The sequence below is a fragment of the Salvelinus sp. IW2-2015 genome, linkage group LG1, assembly GCF_002910315.2.
Source record: "Salvelinus sp. IW2-2015 linkage group LG1, ASM291031v2, whole genome shotgun sequence".
Lineage (NCBI taxonomy): Eukaryota > Metazoa > Chordata > Actinopteri > Salmoniformes > Salmonidae > Salvelinus > Salvelinus sp. IW2-2015.
This window is the reverse complement of record NC_036838.1, coordinates 28,518,613-28,544,794: the sequence shown is the minus strand read 5'-3', so window position 1 is coordinate 28,544,794 and position 26,182 is coordinate 28,518,613. Positions and strand designations below refer to the sequence as shown.

Genomic DNA, 26,182 nt, shown 5'->3' with positions numbered 1-26,182 from the left:
CTCTCTCTCTCTCAAGCCTCCTCTCCTCTCTCTTCTCAAGCCTTCCCCCGCTCTCTTCTCTCTCTCAAGCCTCCCCTCTCTCTCCTCTCTCTCAAGCCTCTCCCCTCTCTCTCTCTCTCTCTCAAAGCCTCCTCTCTCCCTCTCTCTCTCTCTCAAGCCTCCCCTCTCTCTCTCTCAAGCCTCCCCCTCTCTCTCTCTTCAGCCTCCCCCTTCCCTCTCTCCAAGCCTCCCCCTCTCCTCTCTCTCAAGTCTCTCTCCCCTCTCTCTCTCAAGCCTCTCTCTCCTCTTCCTCTCTCTCTCTTCAAGCCTCCCCTCTCTCTCAACCCCTCTCTCTCTACTCTCTCTCTCCTCTCACCTCTCTCTCTCTCTCAAGCCTCCTCCTCTCTCTCTCCTCTCAAGCTCTCCCCTCTCTCTCTCTCTCTCAGCCTCTCCCTCTCTCTCTCACGCTCTCTCTCCTCTCTCTCTCTCTCAAGCCTCCCCTCTCTCCTTCTCTCTCTAGCCTCCCTCTCTCTCTCTCTCTCTCAAGCTCCCTCTCTCTCTCTCTCTCAACCTTCCTCAGCCTCTCCTCTCTCTCTCTCAAGCCTCCCCCTCTCTCTCTCTCTCAACCTCCCCCTCTCTCTCTCTCAAGCCTTCCCCTCTCTCTCTCTCAAGTCTCCCCTCTCTCTCTCTCAAGCCTTCCCCTCTCTCTCTCTTCAAGCCTCCCCCTCTCTTCTCTCTCTCCTAGCCTCCCCCCTCTCTCTCTCTCTCTCTCTCCCTCTCTCTCATCTCTCTCTCAAGCCTCCCCCTCCTCCTCTTTCTCTTCTGCTCAAGGCCTTGCCTCCCCCTCTCTCTCTCTCTCAAGCCTCCCCCTCTCTCTCTCTCTCAAGCCTCCCCCTCTCTCTCTCTCTCAAGCCTCCCCCTCTCTCTCTCAAGCCTCCCCCTCTCTCTCTCTCTCAAGCCTCCCCCTCTCAAGCCTCCCCCTCTCTCTCTCTCAAGCCTCCCCCAGTAATATATGAGAGAACGAGAGAGAGAGAGAGAGAGAGAGAGACAGACAGAGACTGTGCATCCCCACAGAAGTCTGTTCAATTACACCTGCTGCTGGGTCCCTGCTAGGACAACTAATGGAACGCAGCTTGACTCCTGTCAGCCTTGCCGCTAGCCCGGGAGAAAGCTTCATTTAGCCCATCAAACGCCAAGCCAAGTCCCAGTGCCGACCAGGCCCACCTCAGCCGCATGCTCCCTATTCCCTTCTTTTCCTCCCTCTTTTTATCTTCTTTCCTCACGCGTTCCACGACATGTTGCATTGCACTTCCACCCTGCCTGACCTGTTCATGAAAATAGTCGTTTTCTAATCTAAATGTTTCTAGATATGGTAGAAAACGCACCACACACACACACACACACATTTCCCTACACCCGCAAAATGTTATTTGATGAAAATATAGCACAGCTTTTAACAACGCTTTGTTTATTCAGTGCTCAACAAATAAATTTACCCATATGAAATAAATAGATACAGATAACGGGGATYATTAATAAAATACAAATACCCACACACTGATGAATGCCCCCCATGTTTTTTGGTGCAACGTTTCAACCCAGCAGGAGCACTCACCAGTGGACACGGATCTATTCTCTATTTTTGGTTTACTTTGTGTACCCAGCACCTGCAACTTCCTGGATATGCGTACACTACATTGGACAATAGTGTATTCATGTCATCACAGCCCAAATTAAAATTGACAACACACTTTATTTTGACCTTGAAAAGTGCTGATAATGATGATCTAGGCTAAGATGCGGTGTTGCGGTGTAGTGTCAACTGTCAATTGGGAAACAGCAATGGTGTAAGGGATACAACAGTGTTGTGATTGGGACACCAAATTCTGTGGCTTACCTAGCGTGGGGGGTCCTAGGTAGAGTGGGGGGCATCACTGGTGCTGGGGTGGCTTTGAGAATGCTCTGGGACACCAAAGGAGAGGTGGCCATATCCCTCCTGGACTTGTTATGACAGGGCTCTGCATATGGAGGACACAAAAAAATTTGACTTCAGAACCCTAATGAAGGAGACTATGAAGCAGGGATGGCTAACTGGCAGCCCATGGCTACAGAGCTGTCACACACAAATGCACACAACCTACCAGGGGAGTGTATGGAGTTTTGCAGGGGGATGTGTGCAGTATTGTCTTTGTGTGGATGTACTTCTTGTTCTGCTGCCAAGTCCTCTGCATCGTCACACCCTCTCATCTCACTGCAGACACACACACACAGTCAAGCTTTGTAAGCTAAAGGTTGGATTACTAGATACAAAAATGCCAGTTATTCAGAGAGCGAGAGATGGAGAGGAAAGTGTGTGTGAGAGATCGAGTGAGGTGGTTCCAAGGCTTTACCTGAGTAGTGCACGGCTGTTGGGTAACGGATCAGTCTCATTTCTGGACATGGAGTGGCTGAGTTCGTCTAAAGTGGCTTGCTGGAACCTGCAAGACACAACATTAAGTACAGGCCCCAAATATTATTCACATCGTGTTTGACCAGGCTTCAATACTTGCACCGTTTGACTTGCGGCAGTGAAACGTTTTCACCTGATCACGTTCTTTTTTGGTTCACAACTCGCTTTATTTTTTTAAATAATCATTATGAGTTATTAAAATAGTCATGTGCAATTGACCAAAAATAAACCTACTTTCTGAAGAGGCAAGTACAGCACGGGAACGACCCGTCTGTCTCGACATACTGGGGAGGTTTTGGAAATCTTCTGGCCTAGTCGATCACCACCATCAAAAATATTTTAATAATGCTAGGCAACATAATTGCTTTAAAAAAAACATTTTAAAAAGCGGATGGATTTTATATATATATAATCTGTTGGGCAGAGAGAGTAGGCAACTGTCAAACATGGTTGTCGGTGGAGCGAAGACCGACAGCGGTAGGGGTAGGAAAGCAGTAAGACATGTTCCAAGTTATGATATCTACCAGTAAATACTAAGGCAAGAATGGGTATGCAAATCAGGTATTTAAAAAGTTAAGTCTTAGTGGAATATTTGCAATGCGCAAGTCAATCATCATGGAATAGCTTACCTTGAAAAGCGGACATTTCCTCTTGGCTCTTTGGTCCTTGAAAAGTCATTGACGTTATGGTAACCGATTTAGAAGTTCTAAGGCTCTTTGGCAATTGAAAAGTCATTGACGTTATGGTAACCGATTTAGAAGTTCTAAGGCTCTTTGGCAATTGAAAAGTCATTGACGTTATGGTAACCGATTTAGAAGTTCTAAGGCTCTTTGGCAATTGAAAAGTCATTGACGTTATGCTAGCCGATTTACAAGTTCTCCTGCTCCAAAATAAATGATGTGCGATTTCATTTCTGATCAGTTGTTATTAAGTTTAAGCCCATTACTTTGTTTCCTGACGCTTCTGTTGAGGTAAAACCATGTTCCGGTTATTATTGGCTAAACAACATCCAATGTTTGGCTTCAACTTGGTTTTCCATTCAAAGCGTTCCATTACAAAAGGGAACCCGATTTTTGGTCGCTTTCTCGTTTTAAAATATGATATAGTAACCTCTCAATAACTCTTCAACATCTCGAATGGCGAGACTAACTATTTACCACATGCACAGACTCCATTAGTGTGTTTGTGTCGGGAGCATGTCTGTTTAGTCAGGCAATGCCCACGTTATTCTGACATATTTTACAATGTAAAAATAATGTGAATGTCAATGCATAATGCCATTTGGTAGGCCAGATCTTGTGCAAGTATGTATGCATGTATATATTTTTTCCCCCATTCCGGTCAGTACCTTTGAGTTGGCACTGGCCCGGTGTGCCACTGGCAAATTTACCTGAAAGTCGATCCCTACTGTGAGCAGTACGTGCAGGGCCTATATCAATGATCTACAGTGTATTCGGAAAAGTATACAGACCCCTTGACTTTTTCCACATTTTGTTCAATTACAGCCTTATTGAACAATGGATTAAATAGTTCCCCCCCCCTCACCAATCTACACACAATACCCCATAATGACAAAGCAAAAACAGGTTTAGACATTTTTGCAAATGTATAAAAATAAAAGTGAAATATTACATAAGCATCAATGTTAACAGGACGCACTCGAGCTCAATTTAGAGTCTCGTAGCAAAAGGTCTAAATACTTATGTAAATAAGGTATCTTTTCATTTGCAAACATTTCTAAAAACCAGTTATTATTTAATCCATTTTAGAATAAAGTTGTAATTTAACAAAATGTGAAAAAGTCAAGGGGTCTGAATGCACTGTATACACACACCCCCCCCAGATGACTAATAGGTAGCGCTAATGTTACTGTCCCCACCACAACAACAAAAATACATGTAATTTTGTCCTTGAAACATTTTATTGAAATACTGTAGAATTCCATCCCACTATGGAGTGCCAATATGGCAGACCGGTTGCTTCAAAGCTTCTCAATGGCCAATACATAGTATCAGCAATCCAGGATGAAAATAAATCATTGGCCTATATGTCTACCACTTTGTGTAGCTGTTAGCGATGCTAATGATGTCCTTACTGTTTACGGGTAGATAGAAAGGCAATTAAAAAGGTAAATACAAAGTAGCCTATGACCAACTGTCAGAATCATGAAGTGCACTGCAGAAACACAGCTAGCCAAACAACTGTCTGGCTGGTGCCTTCCTGAATTAATGGAGAATTAATTAACCCCAAAAAATCAACATTTCTCAGATTGTCAAAAAAAATTATCCCCTGATGTGGTTTAAGCATSGTTGTGGACATGGAACATCCAATTTTGATGTTTTCCTATTTAAAAAAGTGTTTTTATTTTGAGAGCGAGAACCTGAAAAAACTGGGGGGAGGAATCTGCCCTTCTCCCTGCTTTTTTGTTGTTATCGTGGTATCGTTTTGGTATCAAGTACTGTTTTTGTTGTTGAATTTTTTGCACTCTAGAGGATTTCGTAGAAATGAACACATGGCACTTTGAATTCTGCAATAAATACATTTCACCCTTTTTTGTTTGTTTTCTGTTAGAGTAAATCTACAAAAATCTATGTAAGAACACAAGGACATGGCCATTTTAGAGATGGCTAGTCATTATTTGCATGGTTATTTATGGAATGGAGGCACAGGTCATTATCAATTAGCAATATTCGAATTAAAAAACATTGGTGCAATGTGCTGGTGCCATCAAGTGAAAAAGTTGGTGGCACTGGAAAAGTTAGTGTAGAACCCTGTTGAGGTCTTTTTTAAATCCATTGAACAAACTATAAACACAACATGTAAATTATTGGTGCTATGTTTCATGAGCTAAAATTAAAGATCCCAGAAATGTTCAATACGCACAAAACCCTTATTTCTCTAAAAATGTTGTGCAGAAATATGTTTGCATCCCTGCTAGTGAGCTTTGCCAAGATAATACATCCACCTGACAGGTTTCGCATATCAAGAAGCTGATTATACACTGTGATCATTACACAGGTGCAACTTGTGCTGGGGACAATAACAGACCATTCTGAAATGTGCAGTTATGTCACAACACCAGTTTTGAGGGAGCGTGTAATTGGAATGGTGACTGCAGGAATGTCCACCAGAGGTGTTGCAAGATCATATAATGTTCATTTCTCTACCAACGTCATTTTAGAAAATTTGGCAGTACGTCCAACCGGCCTCACAGTGGTGAGGTGAGGTTATGGTATGGGCAGGCATAAGCTACGGACAACCAACACCATTGCATTTTCTCGATGGCAATTTGAATGCACAGACATACCGTGACTAGATCCTGAGGCCCATCGTAGTGCCATTCATCCACCACCATCACCTCATGTTTCAGCATGATAATGCACGGCCCCATACACAATTCCTGGAAGCTGAAAATGCCCCAGTTCTTCCATGGCCTGCATTCTCAGACATGTCACCCATTGAGCATTGTTTGGGAAGCTCTGGATCGACGCGTACGACAGCGTGTTCCAGTTCCCACCAATATCCAACAATTTAGCACAGCCATTAAAGAAGAGTGGGACAACATTCCACAATCAACAGCCTGATCAACTGTATGCGAAGGAGATGTGTCGCACTGCATGGGGCAAATGGTGGTCACACCAGACACTGACTGGTTTTCTGATCCCTGCCCCTACTTTTTTTTKGGGGGGGGGCATCTGAGATTGTTGCAGACACATATCTGTATTCCCAGTCATGTGAAATCCATTGATTAGGGCCTCAATTGACTAATTTCCTTATACGAACTGTAACTCTGTAAAATCTTTGAAATTGTTGCATGTTGAGTTAATATTTTTTGCTCAGTATAAAATGTAATTCAATTTAATACCTGCTGTAGTCTAGGCGTGTGTGTCGGAGATGCTGGTTCTGTCTGATCAGACGCTCCTCCTGCTGGGCCAGCCGCGCCTGCAGCCTCTCTCTCTCCACCTCCAGCTGCAGCTTCTGCAGGAACAGCTGGTGCCTCCTCTCCTCCCAGTCCTCCGGGCCCAGGAGGGGTGCTGTGAGGGCCCCCTCTGCCCCGACTCCCTCCCCCGATGGGTCTTCTCCGGGTAGTAACCCTCCAGGTCCAAGTAGACCTCTGCTGTCTTTGAGTAGTTCACCAGGGCCGTTGTGGAGCAGCGGGCTGGTGTTGCCCAGTCGAGGGTCTTCTGTGGCCCCCCTTTGGGGGAACCTCCTGTTGACCAGACTTTCCTGTCTGCTGCGGTGGGACGCTAGGCGAAGCTCGCTATGGGCCCCTCCTCGGCAGCCCCGTGGTTTCATTGGTCCCTGGGATTGGTCGCTGGAGGAATAGGGAGGGTGAGTGTCAGAGTGAAGGTCGTCCGAGAGAGAGGCAGGACTCAGGGATGGGACTCTTCCTCCCGCTCCTCTTCCTCCGCCACTTTGCTCTCTTCCTCCTCCGTTTGTCCCCGTTCCTCCAAGAGTGGGCAAGTCTAGGTAGGAGCCGTCCAAGGCTGTGGCCCTCTCTCCCCTGCTAGGCTTGGTGGAGGCTCCCTCACTGCTGGGGGCCTGTGGAGACAAGATAGCCACCCAGTCAAATATACCTTTCTATTTGTATCTATTGTCAATATATTATTCAATGTTACCATTTAATCTTATGCACCTGGATTTCAGCCTGTATTAACTGCTACAGTATGTAGGCATCAATAAAATCTGAAACTTGTCATGTATTCGTCTCCAATCTCTACAAGTGTTTAAGAGTAAGGGGTCACTCCTTCCTTTTCCTGTTTTAACTTTTAACAATGGTTAAGCCAAGATATACTCGACAACGCAGAAGTAAGAGGTATGGAATCTTTCACTTCAATTTGGTTTGGGCAAGAGATTCTGAAGAAAAAGTGCTGAGCACAGGGAAACCAAGGTCTCTGAAGCGAAAAAGATAAACCCTTAGAGTACAGAACAGAAAAGTGCCCACCTTCAGCAAGACAAGAGAGCGACTGACTAATCCAGTGTGCGGTCACAGAGCACGCAAACACGCATTACTCAGCCCCACCGTAGGCCACGGAGGATGACGAAGTTGTCTAAATGATTACCTTGAGAAATGGTTTGTGCTACTGTACGCGGTCATAGTGGACTTTTCCTTAGCTGTCGTGACATTTGATGTGCTGTCTAGGTCTTAGGACGGGTCCTTCGAAAAGAAAATGTGTGAGTGTGTATGTGCATCTCTCCCAGTTGGGGGTATTGCGTTTGATGGTGAAAAGCGCTGTTTGGAGATGGCTCACTAGGGAAGGTGACGGGCACACACACACAAATATGCTCTTTCACACACATTCACACTATCGCCATCTCTCAGACGCGCATCACAATCTTGTATTACGCATGTTGCAGGCATTAACACACACACACACACACACACAGTGAGTACCTTGCTGTGAGAGTTATAGTGGGAGCTGCGTGCGTGGCTCAGCTGGGCAATGGACTGGTTGAGTTTCTCCTGCTGCTGAGAGAGGTACTGCTGGTAGAGACCAAGCAGCTCCTGACACTCCCGATACTGCTGCTGTAGGCCTGGGCCACAGGGGGCTGGGGTTAAGGGTCATATTAGTCTCCATTTTTCTTCCTTTTTTGAGATACATTTTTATTTACATTTTGCAGACATGTCACATAACATAAGCCCAAAAGAACATTCCACCCACCACCCCATCATTAAGCCAGCAAAGTGAAAGAGAACTGAGTTTCAACTCATAATGTTGAAAAAGAGAAACTGAAAAGAAAGAGCATGATAAAAATGTTGTTGGGCGGGTAGAGCTTTCCAGATTTCTCCATCTGGGTCGGGCCAGGCTGAGCAGAGCTGGGCCGTGATGCCAGATCTGGGTGCCAGGCTGAATGCCAGACAAGAGAGAGCTCATCTGGAGCAAAACCACTGCTGAGCATGAGGGGCCTGCAAATGACAGCACCGCTCGTACACACAACCGGGCTGTGAGTGAGGTCGATACATACTTCCATTGCAACCCCTACATTATTAACAAAGCATCAGATCACATACACAGTGCATTGGAAAGCATTCAGACCCCTTGACTTATCAAATTCGTTACAACCTTATTCCACAAATTATTAAATTGTTTTCTTCCCTCAATCTACACACAATACCCTATAATGACAAAGCAAAAACCAGGTTGAGAAATTTTTGCAAAGGTATAAAAATTCAAAAACAGAAAAATCACAATGACATAAGTATTCAGAACCTTTACTCAGTACTTTGTTGAAGCACCTTTGGCAGCGATTACAGCCTCAAGTCTTCTTGAGTATGACGCTACAAGCTTGACAAGTCCAGGTTCTGGCTGGTCCATTCAAGCACATTCAGAGACTTGTCCCGAAGCCACTCGTGCATTGTCTTGGCTGTGTGCTGAGGGTCGTTGTCCTGTTGGAAGGTGAACCTTCACCCCACTCTGAGGTCCCGAGTACTCTGGAGCAGGTTTTCATCAAGGATCTCTCTTTAATTTGCAAGCGCCATGCTCTACCAACTGAGCCACACGGGTTCATCTTTCCCTCGATCCTGACTAGTGTCACAGTCTCTGCCACGGAAAAACATCCCCACAGCATGATGCTGCCACCACCATGCTTCACCATAGGGATGGTGCAAGGTTTCCTACAGACATGACGCTTGGCATTGAGGCCAAAGAATCTTGTTTCTCATGGTCAGAGTCCTTTAGGTGCCTTTTGGCAAACTCCAAGCGGGCTGTCATGTGACTTTTACTGAGGAGTGGCTTCCGTCTGGCCACTCTACCATAAAGGCCTGATTGGTGGAGTGCTGCAGAGATGGTTGTCCTTCTGGAATTTTCTCCCATCTCCACAGACGAACTCTGGAGCTCTATCAGAGTGACCATTGGGTTCTTGGTCACCTTCCTGACCAAGACCCTTTTCCCCCGATTGCTCAGTTTGGCCAGGCAGCCAGCTCTAGGAAGAGTCTTGGTGGTACCAAACTTCTTCCATTTAAGAATGATGGAGGCCACTGTTCTTGGGGAGCTTCAATGCTGGGGGGGGGGCGACAGCGTAGCCTAGTAGTTAGAGCGTTGGACTAGTAACCGAAAGGTTGCAAGATCGAATCCCCGAGCTGACAAGGTACAAATCTGTCGTTCTGCCCCTGAACAAGGCAGTTAACCCACTGTTCCTAGGCCGTCATTGAAAATAAGAATTTGTTCTTAACTGACTTGCCTAGTTAAATAAAGGTTAAAAAAATTTAAACGCTGCAGATAATTTTTGGTACCCTTCCCCAGATCTGTGCCCCGACAATCATGTCTTGGAGCTCTACAGACAATTCCTTCGACCTCATGGCTTGGTTTTTGCTCTGACATGCACTGTCAACTGTGGGACCTATTTTTTTTCTTTGGTGACCTATCCCCATAATCCATTGACATTGAAATTGCCCCTGAAGTGTTTGGTCGATTCTGTCAAATTTTGTAATGATTGAATTCAGTCATCATCAAATCAAATTATATTTGTCACATGCGCTGAGTACAACAGGTGTAGATCTGAAATGCTTACTTACAAGCCCTTAACCAGCAATGCAGGTGTGTGCCTTTCTAAATCATGTCCAATCAATTGAATTTGCCGTAGGCGGACTCCAATGAAGTTGTAGAAACATCAAGGATGATCAATGGAAACAGGACGCACCGGAGCTCAATCGAGTCTCTTAGCAAAGGTTCTGAATACTTATGTTAATAAAGGTATTTCTATTTTGTTATAAATGTGCTAACATTTCAGAGAACCTGTTTTTGCTTTGTCATTATGGGGTCGTGTRTAGATWGATGAGGATTTTTATTTGATTTTTTWATCCATTTTAGAATAAGGCTGCTACGTAACAAAATGTGGAAAARGTCAAGGGGTCTGAATACTTTCTGAATGCACTGTAGGTAGACCCAGAGAATTTGCATTGCACCAACAATAACATAGCACCACCTCTAGTCACCCCTCAAGATGGGTACACACAGTCCCAAACACACTCCTACCAACCAATACCCATAAACCTCCCTGCTGCAGGCCATATCCTTTTATAGATGGGCAATAGCCCCAGGCTGATGACTTTCTCAACACATCACCTTTAAAAGTCCCCGATTTGGGAGCAAATTAAAAGTTTTCAAAGAGAAGCCATAATGAAGTAACAGTCAGTGGAAAGATACGCTAGGAGAAAACACTTTGGTGTCGGATGAGTTCAACCAAGCCTGGGAAATGAAACATGGGAGGAGAAAGGCTTCTTTCATAAACACTAAACACTCTACCGACTGCAAGGCGCTACAGAGGGTAGTGCGTACGGCCCAGTATATCACTCGGGTCAAGCTTCCAGCCATCCAGGACCTCTATACCAGGCGGTGTCAAAGGAAGGCCCTAAAAATTGCCATAGACTCCAGCCACCCTAGTCAGACTGTTCGCTCGGCTCGGGCACGGCTAACAGGTAACCCCGCACATTGACTCAGTACCGGTACCACCTGTATATAGCCTCGTTAYTGTTATTTTATTGTTGCTGTTATTTTTTACTTTATTTWGTAAATATTTTTCTTGACTCTTCATTTCTTAAAACTACATTGTTGGTTAAGGGCTTGTAAGTAAGCATTTCAGATCTACACCTGTTGTATTCGGCGCATGTGACAAATATAATTTGACGATGACAATTCAGTCATGACAAAATTTGACAGAATCGACAAAACACTTCAGGGGCAATTTCCATGTCAATGGATTATGGGGATAGGTCACCAAATAAAAAAAATGCCATATTGGTTTCCTTAACCTGCAAGCAGTCTATGGAAAAGGTATGACAGCAATCAATGTTTTAGTTTAGTTTCCCTGGCACTGTTTCCAAATGTTTGAGCATTTGTGGCACAAATCCCATTCAAGTCATGGGACCAATATTAGATTTTCATTATGTCCAAATCATTCGAAAGTTTACCCGTGAAGCTCAAGTTACGTATAGATGAAAAACTGAAACTAAACCAAAGCATGGATTGCTGTCATACGTTGTCCATAGACTGCTAAGGAAACCAGGTAAGGAAACTAAAGTGTAATTTTGTAATTTGGGTGAACTATCCCTTTAATGTTGGTAGTATAATATCCTCTGGGTTATCATCAGGTTCCTTTTATTCCAGAGGAGCCTAATACACGCRAACATGTCAGAGTAACCCACAGAAATCTGGTATTGCAAGCATCATGCTCCAACCAAAACTCCTCACAACCACCTAACCTGGCTAGAGTGGGCGCGTAAACACACTTACATTAAAAAGGTTGATGGGTCAAAGCAGCCTTGATGCTCAACGCCTGGTAATCTAGGGGCGACTGAAGCGCAATTGATAAGGATCTCTTCACACACCGAAAACAGTAAAACCGCTTCTCTGAGTCTTGGCCATGAGCCAATCAGAACGCACAACCTCTTCAATCAAAGCTTCAATTTCTACGCTCCTTAATCCAAAAATATACAAAATCAAGAGTTTGCAATCGAGGCTTCAGACAGTGCCTGTCAAAATTATTCACTCACCCTGTCAGGCCGTGCCCAAATTAAATAATGAAATCCACCTTAAGGTGAAACAAATTTGCGCAGGAAAGGAATATTTTTAAAACCTGCCTTATGAGCTCTGTGCCAAATCGACTGGGTGTGTGAATGAGTGTGTATGCAGTCTCTCTCTTTCAGTGTGTGTGTGTGTGTGTGTGTGTGTGTGTGTGTGTGTAGGGCCTGGTGATGAAGAATTGATGGAAGGGGACAGTTAGCATAACTTTATGTTCCTGGAGAGGACAAATCGGTTTTACAAGGAACCAACCAAATAAATAGCTGCATCAAACGCTATAGCTCAAAGTTGACTTTGTCTCTTGATGGTATTAAAGGTCTAACATAAATACAATGAGAACAAAGTAAACTCAAAGTTTAGCCCTTTATCCATTGCCTAAGGGAGGAGGGTAGAGTCACTTAATATTTCAACCACAGCAGTGGTATAGTCGCTGACTAACTTGCAAGGTGAATTTAAAAAAAAGTGATATGTGAAGCACAGACTCAGAAATGACATTTAGCTTTTAACCTCCCCAAAACAACATGCCAAGGGGAAACAACCAGAGACAACCTTATTCAAATCGTAGATTTCATTCAGCACTTGAGCTTCAAAATGGTCCTGGCAGACAACATTTCAACAAGAATGCTTTTCTGTCATCTCAGGTCTTTAGACGGAGAGATATACATCCTCCCCTTGATAACCTGGCTCTTGGTAGATAAGACTGAAGGTGAGGCAGAGGGTGTAATGGAATTAGACTTTACAAGTCTCCCTTTAGCCCGTTTGCCTTTGGTGCCTCCTTAACCTTCAAAGATCAGTCCGGAACCCTACGTCTCAGAAGTCTCTTTACGACTGTGTGTGCGCTTTAAAAACTGGTTATCCCATCGAGGTGCTTTAATCAGAGTTTTTCCAGCCCAAATTCCTTTTTAATGGAGTTTGGAAGTTTAGTATAAATGCCAGGTCTCGCAGCCAAAGTGCCTTTAATTGAGTTGTGCTTTCCTAATTTCCCAGCTCCGCTGCCAATTGTGCAATTTACCAGCCAACGATTACTCTTCATATTTCGCTGTGTTTCCCCCCCTAAATTGACGGCTCTCCCCACGTCGGTTTGACCTGAGCGGAATCGTTAAGGAGGACGACAGGAGGGGTGGGATGCAAAAGTGGAGGAAACGGAGTAATTCTGGGATGCTGCTGGAATTACAGGAAAGTTGCCAGGTCATGCCAAGAGACTGAGCCTGACAGTGTTAGCATGTTTAGAATTAACTGGTGGCGTTGCATCTGAAAGCCTTTGACAGGTCAGGAAAAGGTAAGATATGACAAAATTCAGTGCATGAAGAAGAACAAGATTACCAAAACATGAGACAAGAGCAAATGCCACAGTCCCACAAGGTAAAACGTCATAGACGGTAACGGTTTCAAACAACGTAATCCACAGTGATCTCAGACAGAGTGCAAATGTCATATTAAATGTCAAGATGTGGCCAAGAAGCAAAATCGTGAAAAAGCAGGGGGGAATGAAGGTACGTGTGAATGTTATAACGCTCATGGAGTATCTGGCAGACCACTGAGGTTGGCGGTGGTGATATCAAGCCCTAGAAAATGCTGCCCCCTGCTGCCAGAATACAGGAAGAGCCTTAAATTCTTCAGAGGCAGTGTAKGGCTGCAGTGTCTGCAAGTACTCTTTTCACCTTTATTTAACTAGGCAAGGCAGTTAAGAACAAATTCTTATTTTCAATGACGGCCTAGGAACAGTGGGTTAACTGCCTTGTTCAGGGGCAGAACGACAGATTTTTACCTTGTCAGCTCAGGGATTCGATCTTGCATCCTTTCGGTTACTAGTCCAACGCTCTAACCACTAGGCTACCTGGCACACATTCATGGCTGTCTTATAAATCATTGACTGATACAGGTCTGGGAAAGCAAGAAAACACCAGCAGGCACRGCAGGCCTCAAGGACACTTCAGAAAGACAAAGACACCACAGGGCTGACAATGTCATTAGGAGACGCCCTTGATATGTGTGTGTGTTTATCCGTGTGCGTGTGCATCCATGGGGAAAAGGATACTCTCTCTCTCMTGTACAATGAGATGGTTCTGCTGCTCAAGCTGTAGAATTTTGCGCTCAAAGGTCTCCTGTTCGTCCCTCAGCCTCTGTACCGACGACTCCTTCTCTTCACTCACTCTGGGTAAGAAGAGATGGAGGGTCAGGGATTACAGCACACTGTGTAAATTAACTTCATTCTTGAGAAAATCCACACACCGAAAAATCCTACATCCCTGCCAAATACAGACACTTATGTTGGATGAGCAGTTACCTGGCCAGCTCCTGGATGAGGTTGGCGATGCGCCGCTTATCCTGGGGACAGAGGTCCTTCAGAGAGGTCCTGTTCTTAGCCTGGGTCACCTCAGAGAGTGCCTGAACAAAATACATACACTACATGTGTAGTGTGTAGGCCAAAAGTATGTGGACACCCATTCAAATTAGTGGATTTGGCTATTTCAGTCACACCCGTTGCTGACAGGTGTATAAAATCGATCAGACAGCCATGCAATCTCCATAGACAAACATTGGCAGTAGAATGGCCCATACGGAAGAGCTCAGTGACTTTCAACGTGGCACCGTAATTTAATTCCACCTTTCCAACAAGTCAGTTTGTCCCATTTCTGCCCTGCTAGAGCTGCCCCGGTCAACTGTAAGTGCTGTTATTGTGAAGTGGAAATGTCTAGGAGCAACAACGGCTCAGCTGCGAAGTGGTAGRCCWCACAAGCTCATAGAAAGRGACCGCCAAGATTTCTGAGTCCCCTGTCTGTCCTTGGTTGCAACACTCACTACCGAGTTCGAAACTGCCTCTGGAAGCAACGTCAGCACAAGAACTGTTCGTTGGGAGCGTCATGAAATGGGTTTCCATGGCCAAGCAGCCACACACAAGCCTAAAATCACCATGCGCGATGYGAAGCGTCRGCTGGAGTGGTGTAAAGCTCGCCGCCATTGGACTCTGGAGCAGTGGAAACGCATTCTCTGGAGTGATGAATAACGCTTCACTATCTGGCTGTCCGACAGACAAATCTTGGTTTGGGGGATGCCAGGAGAATGCTACCTTCTCGAATGCATAGTGCGAACTGTAAAGTTTGGTGGAGGAGGAATAATGGTCTGGGGCTGTTTTTCAAGGTTCAGGCTAGGTCCCTTAGTTCCAGGGAAGGGAAATCTTAACGCTACAGCATACAATGACATTCTAGACTAGTGTTCCTAACCCTGGTCCTCGATTACCCCCAACAGTACAGATTTTTTATTGTAACCTTGGACAAGCACACCTGATTCAACTTGTCAAATAATCATCAAGCCCTCAATGAGTTGAATGAGGTGCGTTTCTCAAGCGCTACAACGAAACTGTACTGTTGGGGGTACTCGAGGACCAGCATTGGGAAACACTGTTCTAGACAATTCTGTGCTTTCAACTTTGTGGCAACAGCTTGGGGAAGGCCCTTTCCTGTTTCAGCAGGAAAATGCCCCTGTGCACAAAGCGAGGTCCATACAGAAATGGTTTGTTGAGATCGGTGTGGAAGAACTTGACTGGCCTGCACAGACCCCTGACCTCAACCCCATCGAACACATTTAGGATGAATTGGAATGCGTTCTGTGAGCCAGGCCTAATCGCCCAACATCAGTGCCTGACCTCACTAATGCGCTTTTGTGGCTGAATGGAAGCAAGTCCCTGCAGCAAAGTTCCAACATCTAGTGGAAAGCTTTCCCATAAGAGTGGAAGCTGTTATAGCAGCAAAGGAGGGGACCAACTCCATATTATTGGCCATGATTTTGGAATGTGATGTTTGACGAGCAGGTGTCCACATACTTTATATTTAATTTAYTACAAAATAGAAAGCCTTAAATCAGAACAAAAGAGACCATTTTTTTGGCAAGCATTGCACAACAGTACAGTATATTGACATGCTGTGTGTTACTAGCTTGTTGTATGTCAGCCTGTTTCAGCTATTTATTTATTTTTAAATCTTACCTGGTTTGGACAAATTAGTTAGCACTGATGAATYAGGATTGTGATCAGCATCAGAACAACATTGTAAATCTGAGAAAAGAGGGTGGGCTTGGGAGTAGGCCTAAGAAAATTTCAATGATGTATAAATGGCTGGAGCCAATCAGAAATAGCYGTGTAGTACCCAGGCTTTGTGTTTKCATGTGCCCCTGTCCGACTGGAGAGGTTATTTAAGCAATATACCACAGCTAAGGTGTGTTCTTACGTGCAACGCGGAGTGCCTGGACACAGACCTTAGCCGTGGTATACTGGCCATATATCACAAACCCCTGAGGTGCCTTATTGCTATTATAAACTGTTTACCAACTTCACTAGAGCTGTAAAAATATGTGTTTTGATATACCACGGCTGTTAGCCAATCAGCATTCATGGCTCGAACCACCCAGTATAWAATAGCTAATAACTAGTTGGTGTTGATGGAGTGAGCCTTCTTGGCAGACCTACCTGTGGAGTGGTGAGGAGATGCTGCTGGGTGGCTGGGTTGGGAGGTGGGACTGTAGGTGCAGGGGTGGCCTGGAGCTGCCCTCTACCCATCGAGGACAGGGAAAGCCGCTGGCCTTGCTTCTTATTGCCCCGGCTCAGAGGAGCCTCTCCTCGGATCTCACTGCTATAATTGGCCCTCATCTTCACCTTTCTCTCACTGCTGCTGGTGCCCGATACTGACTTAAAGGCTGTCCGCAAGTGTCCCTCTCTGCTTACTCCTGAGAGAGCGAGAGACATGGTGACAAATAAAGTAGCGTTAGCAGCCAGCAATAGGAAAAGTGGTCAGAACATCTCACATTTGGCTTTGAGAAGTCTAATAATGCCCTCACCCGGAATGAACACCAAAGGTTGGTCTTCATCTGATGCTGTGTGAATTTAATTAAGATAATATATTTGGTCTCTAACAAGACCCTCACTTCAATAAAAAGCACCATGTTGAAGTTGGCTAAGGCAAGCTACTGAACTGGGTTCATCAAGTGCCTAGCATGTGTTGATAACTTTATAGCCAGCTAGCTGGCAAGGGTTGCTTTGAACAAGGTACGTTACCGGATAGTTAACTGCCCATGAGAATCCGGCTACTGTTAACTAGTTACAAAAATGTAAGTTAGCTTGCTAACATGATATTTAACATCCCCGGCCATAGCAAACAAACTAGCTAACTATGATCACTTTCCAGCCAAGTGAGGAACCCCTAGCTAGCTAGTTAACAAGGCTCCACAACTAGTACGCAAGCTAATTACATCTAGTTAGCGATGTGTATGCATAACAGCTAGCTAACGTTAGCTTCATACCAAGTCCACACCCGGCTTGTTAATAAAAACGTATCCTACCGTCATCGAAAACATACTGACAATTTCGACTTCAAAACGTTCAAAACTTCTTATACGGGGGGCTGTCTTTTATGGACACCAAGTAAAAGGATACTGTCATTAATCCCCCAAAATCCTGATTTGTTCTTTCCTTCCTTTGCTGCCGCCATATTGAATCAAACGCCACTCCCAGGATGCCAAGCATTGCCAGGTTGCGTAGAAACTGACACTTGTTAGGATGAAAGACACACTTGTTTGGGGGGTAGGATGAAGGTGGACTGATGCTGCGTTCCAAACAACTGGGATTTCGGGGGAAAAACTGCGCCGACTGGGAAAAATATATTTTAACGGTCTTTCAACTCGGAATTCCAACTATTTCTAGAGCTCCGACTTTCCGACCTGAAGATCACTGACGTTTTGAACGCGGCATTAACATCAACAGTACCACATCCTTGTGATATCGTGTCAAAAGCGCTACGTGACTGTAAACAGAGATCTGTAGATGAGACTAGATGCTGATGTCTGCGTGCTAACTATAGGAGTCGTTTTCCCAAAGGCAAGGCGCGAAGGCAGGCGACAAGTAAAACAAAAAAGCCCATAGAAATGCATTGGGCTTATTTTGGACAGCTTTTGGTGAGAGTGAAACCACATGCTTTGCCACTTCCTCACTGCTGCAAAATATACAGATTGGAATGTCTGACTGAAATATGGGACACATTAATGTTGTTTGTAAATTAGTGGTGTTTGAATTTGTTGATGAAATGCGGGATATGATTGTTTGGTTGTGGGACAAAGGGTCAAAATGCTGGACTGTCACCACAATCCAGGACATGTGGTCACCCTAAAGGCGTCATGAGTTGACCTCGGTTATTTCCAAGTTCCCAGTTGTCTTGAAAGTACCATGAGTAGCTACTTGGGGCAGGCACCTGAGCAATGGAGCAGCTCCATGCCCACTTTCAAAATAGGGGTGCAAACATATATTTTTCCACACCCAATTTTTTTTCTGTATCACCGCCTGGTATGGAAACTGCACCGCCCGCAACCACAGGGCTATCCAAGCTGGGACTGAGAGACTAATAAACAGCTTCTACTGTATATCCAGGCCATCAGACTGTTAAACAGTTTAACCTCTAAAAGTCGGAGGGGGAGGGGTGTATGGGTTATCTTCAGAAGAGTCTCGTGACACTTGTGGGGGTTGTAGAGCAAAACGGAGAACACGTCTTCTTCGTAAGAGTCTCCCCTTTCTAGAGTGGTCATAATAGTTTGTAAACCATTCGGACGCTGCAGATGTGGAAGGCCAACATAGGCGGAGGTGGTGGGTTGAGACGCAACTCAGGCAAAAAAACTGATATCTCTATCTTAAACTGATGGATTTTGATGGCGATTTCATTTTTTGTTACTTAGATTGACGCACGGGTATGTCAATAGACTCTTAAGGATTTTTAAACAGTCATCACTAGCCGGCCTCCGCCCAGTATCCTGCCCTGAACCTTAGTCATGGTTACTAGCCGGCTACCACCTGGTACTCTACCCACCCGGTACTCTACCCCTATGTACATAGAGACATTGAACACGAGTCACTTTAATGGTTTACATACAGTTTTACCAACTTTATATGTATATACTGTATTCTAGTCATGGCTCAACCTATATAATTACTGCTGTACACACCTTTTCTATTCATATAATGTCCATATTGTCCTTACACACCATTATATACACTGAGTGTACAAAACATTATGTCATTTTCCATGACATAACCTCACCAGGTAAATCCAGGTGAAAGCTATGATCCCTTATTGATGTCACTTGTTAAATCCACTTCAATAATTTTTAGATAAAGGTTAAAGATTTTTAAGCCTTGAGACAATTGAGACATGGAATGTGTATGTGTGCCATTCAGAGGGTGAATCCAGGGGCTCACACATCTTGTCACATTTGCTCCTGCAACACCCTCTACTGGTCATCCTGTGTCTCTTTGACCTGCCGCCTCCCCCAGTGCTCTTTCCCTCTCTCTGTGTGTGTGTGTGTGTGTGTGTGTGTGTGTGTGTGTGTGTGTGTGTGTGTGTGTGTTGTGGGAGACGGAGACAGGTGTGCTGGAGTCGGAGCAGATCCCCACCAGCTGCAACCTGTTCCATAATCAAGACCTCTACAAATACTCAAACCTTCCACACTGCCAGATCATAATCTCTGCTCAATCAGTTTACGCTTCTAGCTTTTTGTTACTACTTAGATCCTGTTACCCTGCCTGATGCTGTTTTCCTCTCCGCTACATTTCTGCCTGCTCTGACTCCGGTCCCTGTCTCCTGTCCCACGTCTCATCACCCTGCTGCTCTGTCCTGGATTCCTGCCTCTACTACTCCCTTGGATTCCTCCCCGGACCTGCTTACCCGATCTCAACCCCCCTCGCTCCAGCCTCAGCCTCCGCACCTGGTCTCCAGCAACCAACCTGAGTTTCCCCTGACCTGCCATTCATCTTCCCCGTGTTCCAATAAATACCTTGATTACTTCATCCCCGTCTCCTTACCTGAGTCTGCTCTTGGTTCAACCATTATTTTCCGCATAACACATCTAGTGTATTAATCCACTGTCTTCAATCAGTTGAACTGACAAGGTCGCTCAACAGGAACTCATAGGCTATTAAGAAGAGAGTATTTAATCATTTAGGTAGAAATGGTTTTGGTTACTTTGGGTTGTAGCACCAGAGAATGTAAAGCTGTTCTTAACAATTTGTCTCCATGATTATTTCAAAGCAGCCAAGAAGTCTAGACATGTCTTCTTTGTATTGTACAGTTGAAGTCAGAAGTTTACATACACTTAGGTCCACAAATGTCTTGTTAATAAACTATAGTTTTGGCAAATCAGTTAGGACATCTACTTTGTGCATGACACAAGTTATTTTTCCAACAATTGTTTACAGAACAGATTATTTCACTTATAATTCACTGTATCACAATTCCAGTGGGTTAGAAGTTTACATACACTAAGTTGACTGTGCCTTTAAACAGCTTGGAAAATTCCAGAAAATTATGTAATGGCTTTAGAAGTTTCTGATAGGCTAATTGACAACATTTGAGTCAATTGGAAGTGTACCTGGATGAATTTCAAGGCCTACCTTCAAACTCAGTGCCTCTTTGCTTGACATCATGGGAAAATCAAAAAGAATCTGCCAAGACCTCAGAAAAAAAATTGTAGACCACAAGTCTAGTTCATCCTTGCAAGCAATTTCCAAATSCCTGAAGGTACTACGTTCATCTGTACAAACAACAGTACGCAAGTATTAACACCATGGGACCACGCAGCAGTCATACCGCTCAGGCAGGAGACACGTTCTGTCTGCTAGAGATGAACGTACTTTGGTGCGAAAAAGTGCAAATCAATCCCAAAACAACAGCAAAGGACCTTGTGAAGATGCTGGAGGAAACAGGTACAAAAGTATCTATATCCACGGTAAAACGAGTCTAATATCGACATAACCTGAAAGGCCACTCAGCAAGGAAGAAGCCACTGCTCCAAAACCACCATAGAAAAGCCAGACTACGGTTTGCAACTGCACATGGGGACAAAGATCGTACTTTGTCCCCATTATGTTTGGAGGAAAAAGGGGGAGGCTTGCAAGCCAAAGAACAACATCCCAACCGTGAAGCACGGGGGTGGCAGCATCATGTTGTGGGGGTGCTTTGCTGCACGAGGGACTGGTGAACCGYATAAAATAAATGGCATCATGAGGAAGGGAAATTATGTGGATATATTGAAGCAACACCTCAAGACAACAGTCAGGAAGTTAAAGCTTGGTCGAAAAGGGGTCTTCCAAATGGACAATGACCCCAAGCATACTTCCAAAGTTGTGGCAAAATGCCTTAAGGACAACAAAGTCAAGGTATTGGCGTGGCCATCACAAAGCCCTGACCTCAATCCTATAGAAAATTTGTGGGCAGAACTGGAAAAAAAAGCGTGTGCGAGCAAGGAGGCCTACAAACCTGACTCAGTTACACCAGCTCTATCAGGAGGAATGGTCCAAAATTCACCCAACTTATTGTAGAAAGCTTGTGGAAGGCTAACCGAAAAATTTCACCCAAATKAAACAATTTAAAGGCAATGCTACCAAATACTAATTGAGTATATGTAAACTTCTGACCCACTAGGAATGTGATGAAAGAAATAAAAGCTGAAAGAAATCAATCTCTCTACTATTATTCTGACATTTCACATTCTTAAAATAAAGTGGTGATCCTAACTGCCCTAAAACAGGGAATTTTTATTCTAATTAAATGTCAGGAATTGTGCAAAACTGAGTTTAAATGTATTTGGCTAAGGTGTATGTAAATGTCCGACTTCAACTGTATATGTTATTTAGGCTCATCGATAAGTAACACATATCTAGGTTGAAGTCCATAGCTGCATCCACATTTCTGGAGCATACCACACAGAACATGTTTTGTTAATGTTTTATATGCACATGTTTTTGTTATACTCGTTACATAAGGGGTGTGATGTTCAAAAAAGACACAGCAAAAATAGCTCTGGCAATTAAATGGGCCTAAAAATCTAATCTTGTTAGACTTGAACTATTTCCAGATATTATCATTGTAAAAGGTGACCACAATCTGAAGTCCACAGGAATTCACATTTTAATATTGGAATTCATGCTTGTCTCTCACCTTTAGTAAAGAGGTGAAGTTTATTTTTTAGTAATAGACATTGTCGTTATCTATAAAGTTATGTACATCAAATCCGTCATTGGGAGCAGTTGGTTAATAAATCAAGACATTCTCTTCAGGCCTAGTTTCAAGGGATAAGTTTTAACTATTGAATCGTGTGTGAGTATGAATAGTCATTTGGTATTGAATGTAGTGAAATATATAACAAATTATAAGCATATGTATTTGATAGGCATTTTCTACATTACTTCAGTGTAATCAAAATCTACAATATATTTAATAGTTGATTGAGCAAAACCGTCTTTCAGGCATTGTGCTCCATTTTTAGTTTTGTCATTAGCCAAGGAAAGTCTAAGCATTTCCGTACATTATGGGACATTCCCAATTGGAAAATGTCTGCTCTCCCAGACTATTCCGTCCTCCTCTCCTCCATGACCTGGAAACCGATAAGTGATCGAGGAGAATGACAATTCGTTATGATTACCTACTTTGACAGAGGATGCACAAAAGAATCCTTGCGGCAGGTAGCGTGGAATTGTTTTATAATCCACAATTTTTAAATTAAACACTACACAACTAGCTACATTTGTTTTCAGCACTTTACACATTTATTTTGGGATTCCACCCATGTAAACATAATTTACATGATGACTCGTGAGCTGAGGAGGAGAGTCTCATTTCATGCAAAGGCATTTGTTTCCAGAGAGAGGACGGAGGAGAGGAGGTGARGTGAGAAAAACCATTTGAGATTCTCCCACTGAGAATTTTAATGGGGTGTGTTGCCTATCCTTAGACCCTAGGGGCCACCATATTTATTTTTTCACAACATAAAAACATTGTAGAAAGTATAATAGAAAATTGCATACCAAAACACAACCCATTAGCTAAACCAAAACATTAACTACCAATACTATACATTATTACAGCAGCATAATGATAGGAGGAAATCACAAAAACAAGGAGATTTACAGGCTTTGTCAGCTCACTTTATTGAATGACTATTTTATACGAGAACATTTTATCGGGAACTCATATTGTATGACTCCTTGTTAATGTCTCTCTTCAGGGCTGCACTTAATTCTTCAGCTTCTTTTCCCTAAATGGATTAACAAGAAAAAGGATCATGTAATTTTTGTCTATTTTATATGTACTTGCATATCATTCATCTTTAATCTGGGTTCATTAAAGTCAACATATCTATGGAAATCAGAGAACAAAATATTTGATTATACCTTGCCAACTTCACGACTCTTTGCTCTCATTTTGTTGATTTTGTTGACCTCAAGCTCATGCTGCAGCTTCCTGTACCTGGACAGGTGTGTGTTGGCCTGCTCTTCCTGTAGGGGTGTCAAAACACTTTTTAATATTTATATATGTAAAAAAAAAAAGAAAAAAAAAAACGAAAAAAAAAACATTTAAAGTCATGTAGATTACCTGAATGATAGAGTCAAAGTAATGAGTGTGTATGATTGATTGACAGATCTGATCCCATAACTACACTATTTTGTTATTTGTTTATTGAAAATCATGCATGCATTAGAATGAAAGGAAGGAGTTTATATTTTATACATATATATTTTTTTTTTTCCGGAATATAAAAGGCCGTGGCAGGGGGCATGGAAATGGGCGCAGTCAGCCGGTTAGTGTGGCTGAATTTTTTATAAACCTTTAGCAGCCCCTATCTGCTTTTAGCACCACTAGTATTTACACACTAGTGGTGCTGGGAATTAACTTGCAAAAATAACAGAATAGCCCACCAGAAGCCAGAAGTGAAATAGAATAGCATTTCAACTTACTCCGTTGATTGTCTGTAGGTTTGGTCCTTATGCAGGGGGGAAATTGAGAACAATTCAGAAAAATCATCTAATAGAACATAAATTAAACAGACTTTCCAAACTTGGGTCTGTTGTAGACACACTTCCTCTCCGCTTACCTCATGTCAAAATAAGTCCTGCACGTGCTCCATACCTGCACAAAAAAAGCAAGAACTTGTGGGGGACTTATTTTGACATGAGGTAGAGAGGAACTGACCTCGCTGAGGTATACTGCATAGGTCTACAACAGACCCACCCTTAGAAATTCTGTTTAATTATACATTCCATTAATGTTATTTTTTCTTCACATTCCCCCCTCCAACGCTACAGACAATCAACAGTAAGTGGAAATGTAATTTTATTTAACTTCCAGCGGACAATTAAAAAAAATTGCAAGCTAATTCCCACGATGCTAGTGTGTAAATACTAGCATTGCTAAAAGCAGCTAAGCGGTGGTGTAGAGAGATGTTTGTATGTTTAAGCCAATTTCCTGCAATTCTAAACATTTTGCTATGGAGCTGAGAGAAAATGTTGCAGTTTTAAAACCAATTTCCTTAAATTCTGTGAATTTTGCCATGGCTAATACTGTGTTCCTTTGCTCAAACATAATAACACAAGCAATACTGCTAAATTCAATATTTTGTGAATTTTCTATTTTCCCTGACTGCCTAGCTTTTATTTAGGCGATTGTTAGTTCTCAAATATTATATTTTCAAATAATACATAGGTCCATTATCTTTTCTAAATACTATTTGGTTTTAGTCATTTAAGGTCATACTGAAAGCATTTTCCATCATGAAAATGTATTTTAAACTTACATTTTTCGGTGGTCCGAAAAGAAAAACTATGCGGCCCAAGGATTTCAATGGCAGAAACATCCCTGATATATACTGAAACTACTTGCAGTGATGGTCCCTTCTGTGATAAAGCTAAAACAAAGGCTAATACACTAATACCAAAGTTCCTGCACCTTGTAACACTACATAAATAAACCATCTCAATAAAGCAAGATGTCAAGTCAAGCAAGTATTGTACTTACGGCTTCCTCAGCGTGTCAACCGGATCCTGGAACCTCTTCAGTCTGTGGGTTGTAAAATAATATACTGTACGCATTATATCATGTGTAGCTTCATAAATAGACTATTATTATAATTACTAAGAAAAATCTTAACCTGGTATGTGAGCTCCTTGACTCTTCCCTCATATTTGCAGATACCTTTGATAGCATCAGCCCCATGTCTCTGTTCAGCATCAACTTCACCTTCCAGCTCACGGACCTGAAATATAAGACTTCTGTGTTTTGTTGTGATGGTAATACTAAATTATAACTAAAGTATTGCCTTTTCAATTATGGAGTCGACTTTCTTTCAAATTAATGAACGATACATAGTTAAGGAGTTTACCCTAGACTCCAGTTTCTGGAGTTGTTTCTTTCCGCCCTTCATGGCCAGATTCTCAGCCTCATCCAGACGGTGCTGCAGGTCCTTCACTGTGACCTCCAGGYTCTTCTTCATCCTCTCCAGGTGAGAGCTGGTGTCCTGCTCCTTCTTCAGCTCCCCTGCATTCATGGCAGGCTGGATTATTGCAAAATGAAAGTATTGTCCTTAATGTGCACATAATTATAGCACTGGCAATGTTTGGCTCYAAATGGAAATGGCATTTTTACACAAACATGTTCGGGAAAAGGAACTAAAACAAGACAGTATAGTATTGTACAAAACTTGATTGTGCTGACAAATAATGAGACATTAATGGCCAAGACGGCTATCATAGTCTACTTATAGTTATTTAATGTATGTAGACTCACATTAGTAATAGCCTTCTTGGCCTTTTCCTCTGCATTTCTTGCTTCCTGGACAGTGTCTTCCATTTCACCTTTGACCTGAGGAAAGTCAGTCTCCAGCTTCTTTTTAGTGTTGATGAGGCTTGTATCATCATCATAATCATCATCATCACCATCATCATCATCAYMAYMATCATCATCATSAYRAYMATCATCATCAYCAYCATCATCATAATCATCATCGTCATCACCATCATAATCATCGTCATCATCACCCTCATCATCACCATCAGCATCATCATCATCATCCCCATCACCATCATCACCATCATAATCATCATCATCATCATCACCATCATAATCATCATCATCACAATCATCATCATCACCACCATCATCATCATCATCATCATAATAATCATCATGACAATCAGCATCATCATGACAATCATCATCACCACATCACAATAATCAATTATAATCATCATAATCATCATCATGACGATCATCATCATCACCATCATCATCGTAATCATCACCATCATAATCATAATCATCATCATCACCATCATCATCACAATCAGCATCATCATGACAATCATCATCATCATACCATCATCATCATAATCATCATCATCACCATCAATAATCATCGTCATCAT

At 43.1% G+C, this 26,182-nt stretch overlaps 2 protein-coding genes across 4 annotated transcripts in view; both read right to left on the bottom strand.

Moving 5' to 3' along the window:
• LOC111964308 (protein hinderin) overlaps nt 1-17,883 on the bottom strand; it is a 43,982-nt gene extending 26,099 nt beyond the window's left edge. The window contains exons 1-10 of one of the 3 annotated variants that reach the window (XM_023988161.3): nt 17,378-17,883; nt 16,783-16,818; nt 16,415-16,671; nt 14,237-14,355; nt 13,988-14,103; nt 7,824-7,963; nt 6,294-6,970; nt 2,370-2,456; nt 2,121-2,230; nt 1,877-1,997 (exon numbers count right to left, since the gene is read on the bottom strand). In XM_023988161.3, coding sequence (XP_023843929.1) covers nt 1,877-1,997; nt 2,121-2,230; nt 2,370-2,456; nt 6,294-6,970; nt 7,824-7,963; nt 13,988-14,103; nt 14,237-14,355; nt 16,415-16,671; nt 16,783-16,818; nt 17,378-17,432 — 1,718 coding nt within the window. In that variant the 5' untranslated portion in view covers nt 17,433-17,883. The other 2 variants (XM_023988169.3, XM_023988179.3) reach the window with 2 other exon arrangements.
• Nucleotides 17,884-22,893: 5,010 nt separating this feature from the next.
• LOC111964303 (myosin-8-like) lies at nt 22,894-25,634 on the bottom strand. The gene is made up of 6 exons (XM_070443664.1): nt 25,545-25,634; nt 25,141-25,295; nt 24,910-25,014; nt 24,777-24,818; nt 23,156-23,260; nt 22,894-23,019 (listed from the first exon to the last, which is right to left on the bottom strand). The coding sequence occupies exons 2-4, from the start codon at nt 25,249-25,251 to the stop codon at nt 24,792-24,794; spliced, it is 243 nt and encodes an 80-aa protein (XP_070299765.1). The 5' UTR covers nt 25,252-25,295; nt 25,545-25,634; the 3' UTR covers nt 22,894-23,019; nt 23,156-23,260; nt 24,777-24,791.
• Between the last annotated feature and the right edge of the window lie 548 nt (nt 25,635-26,182).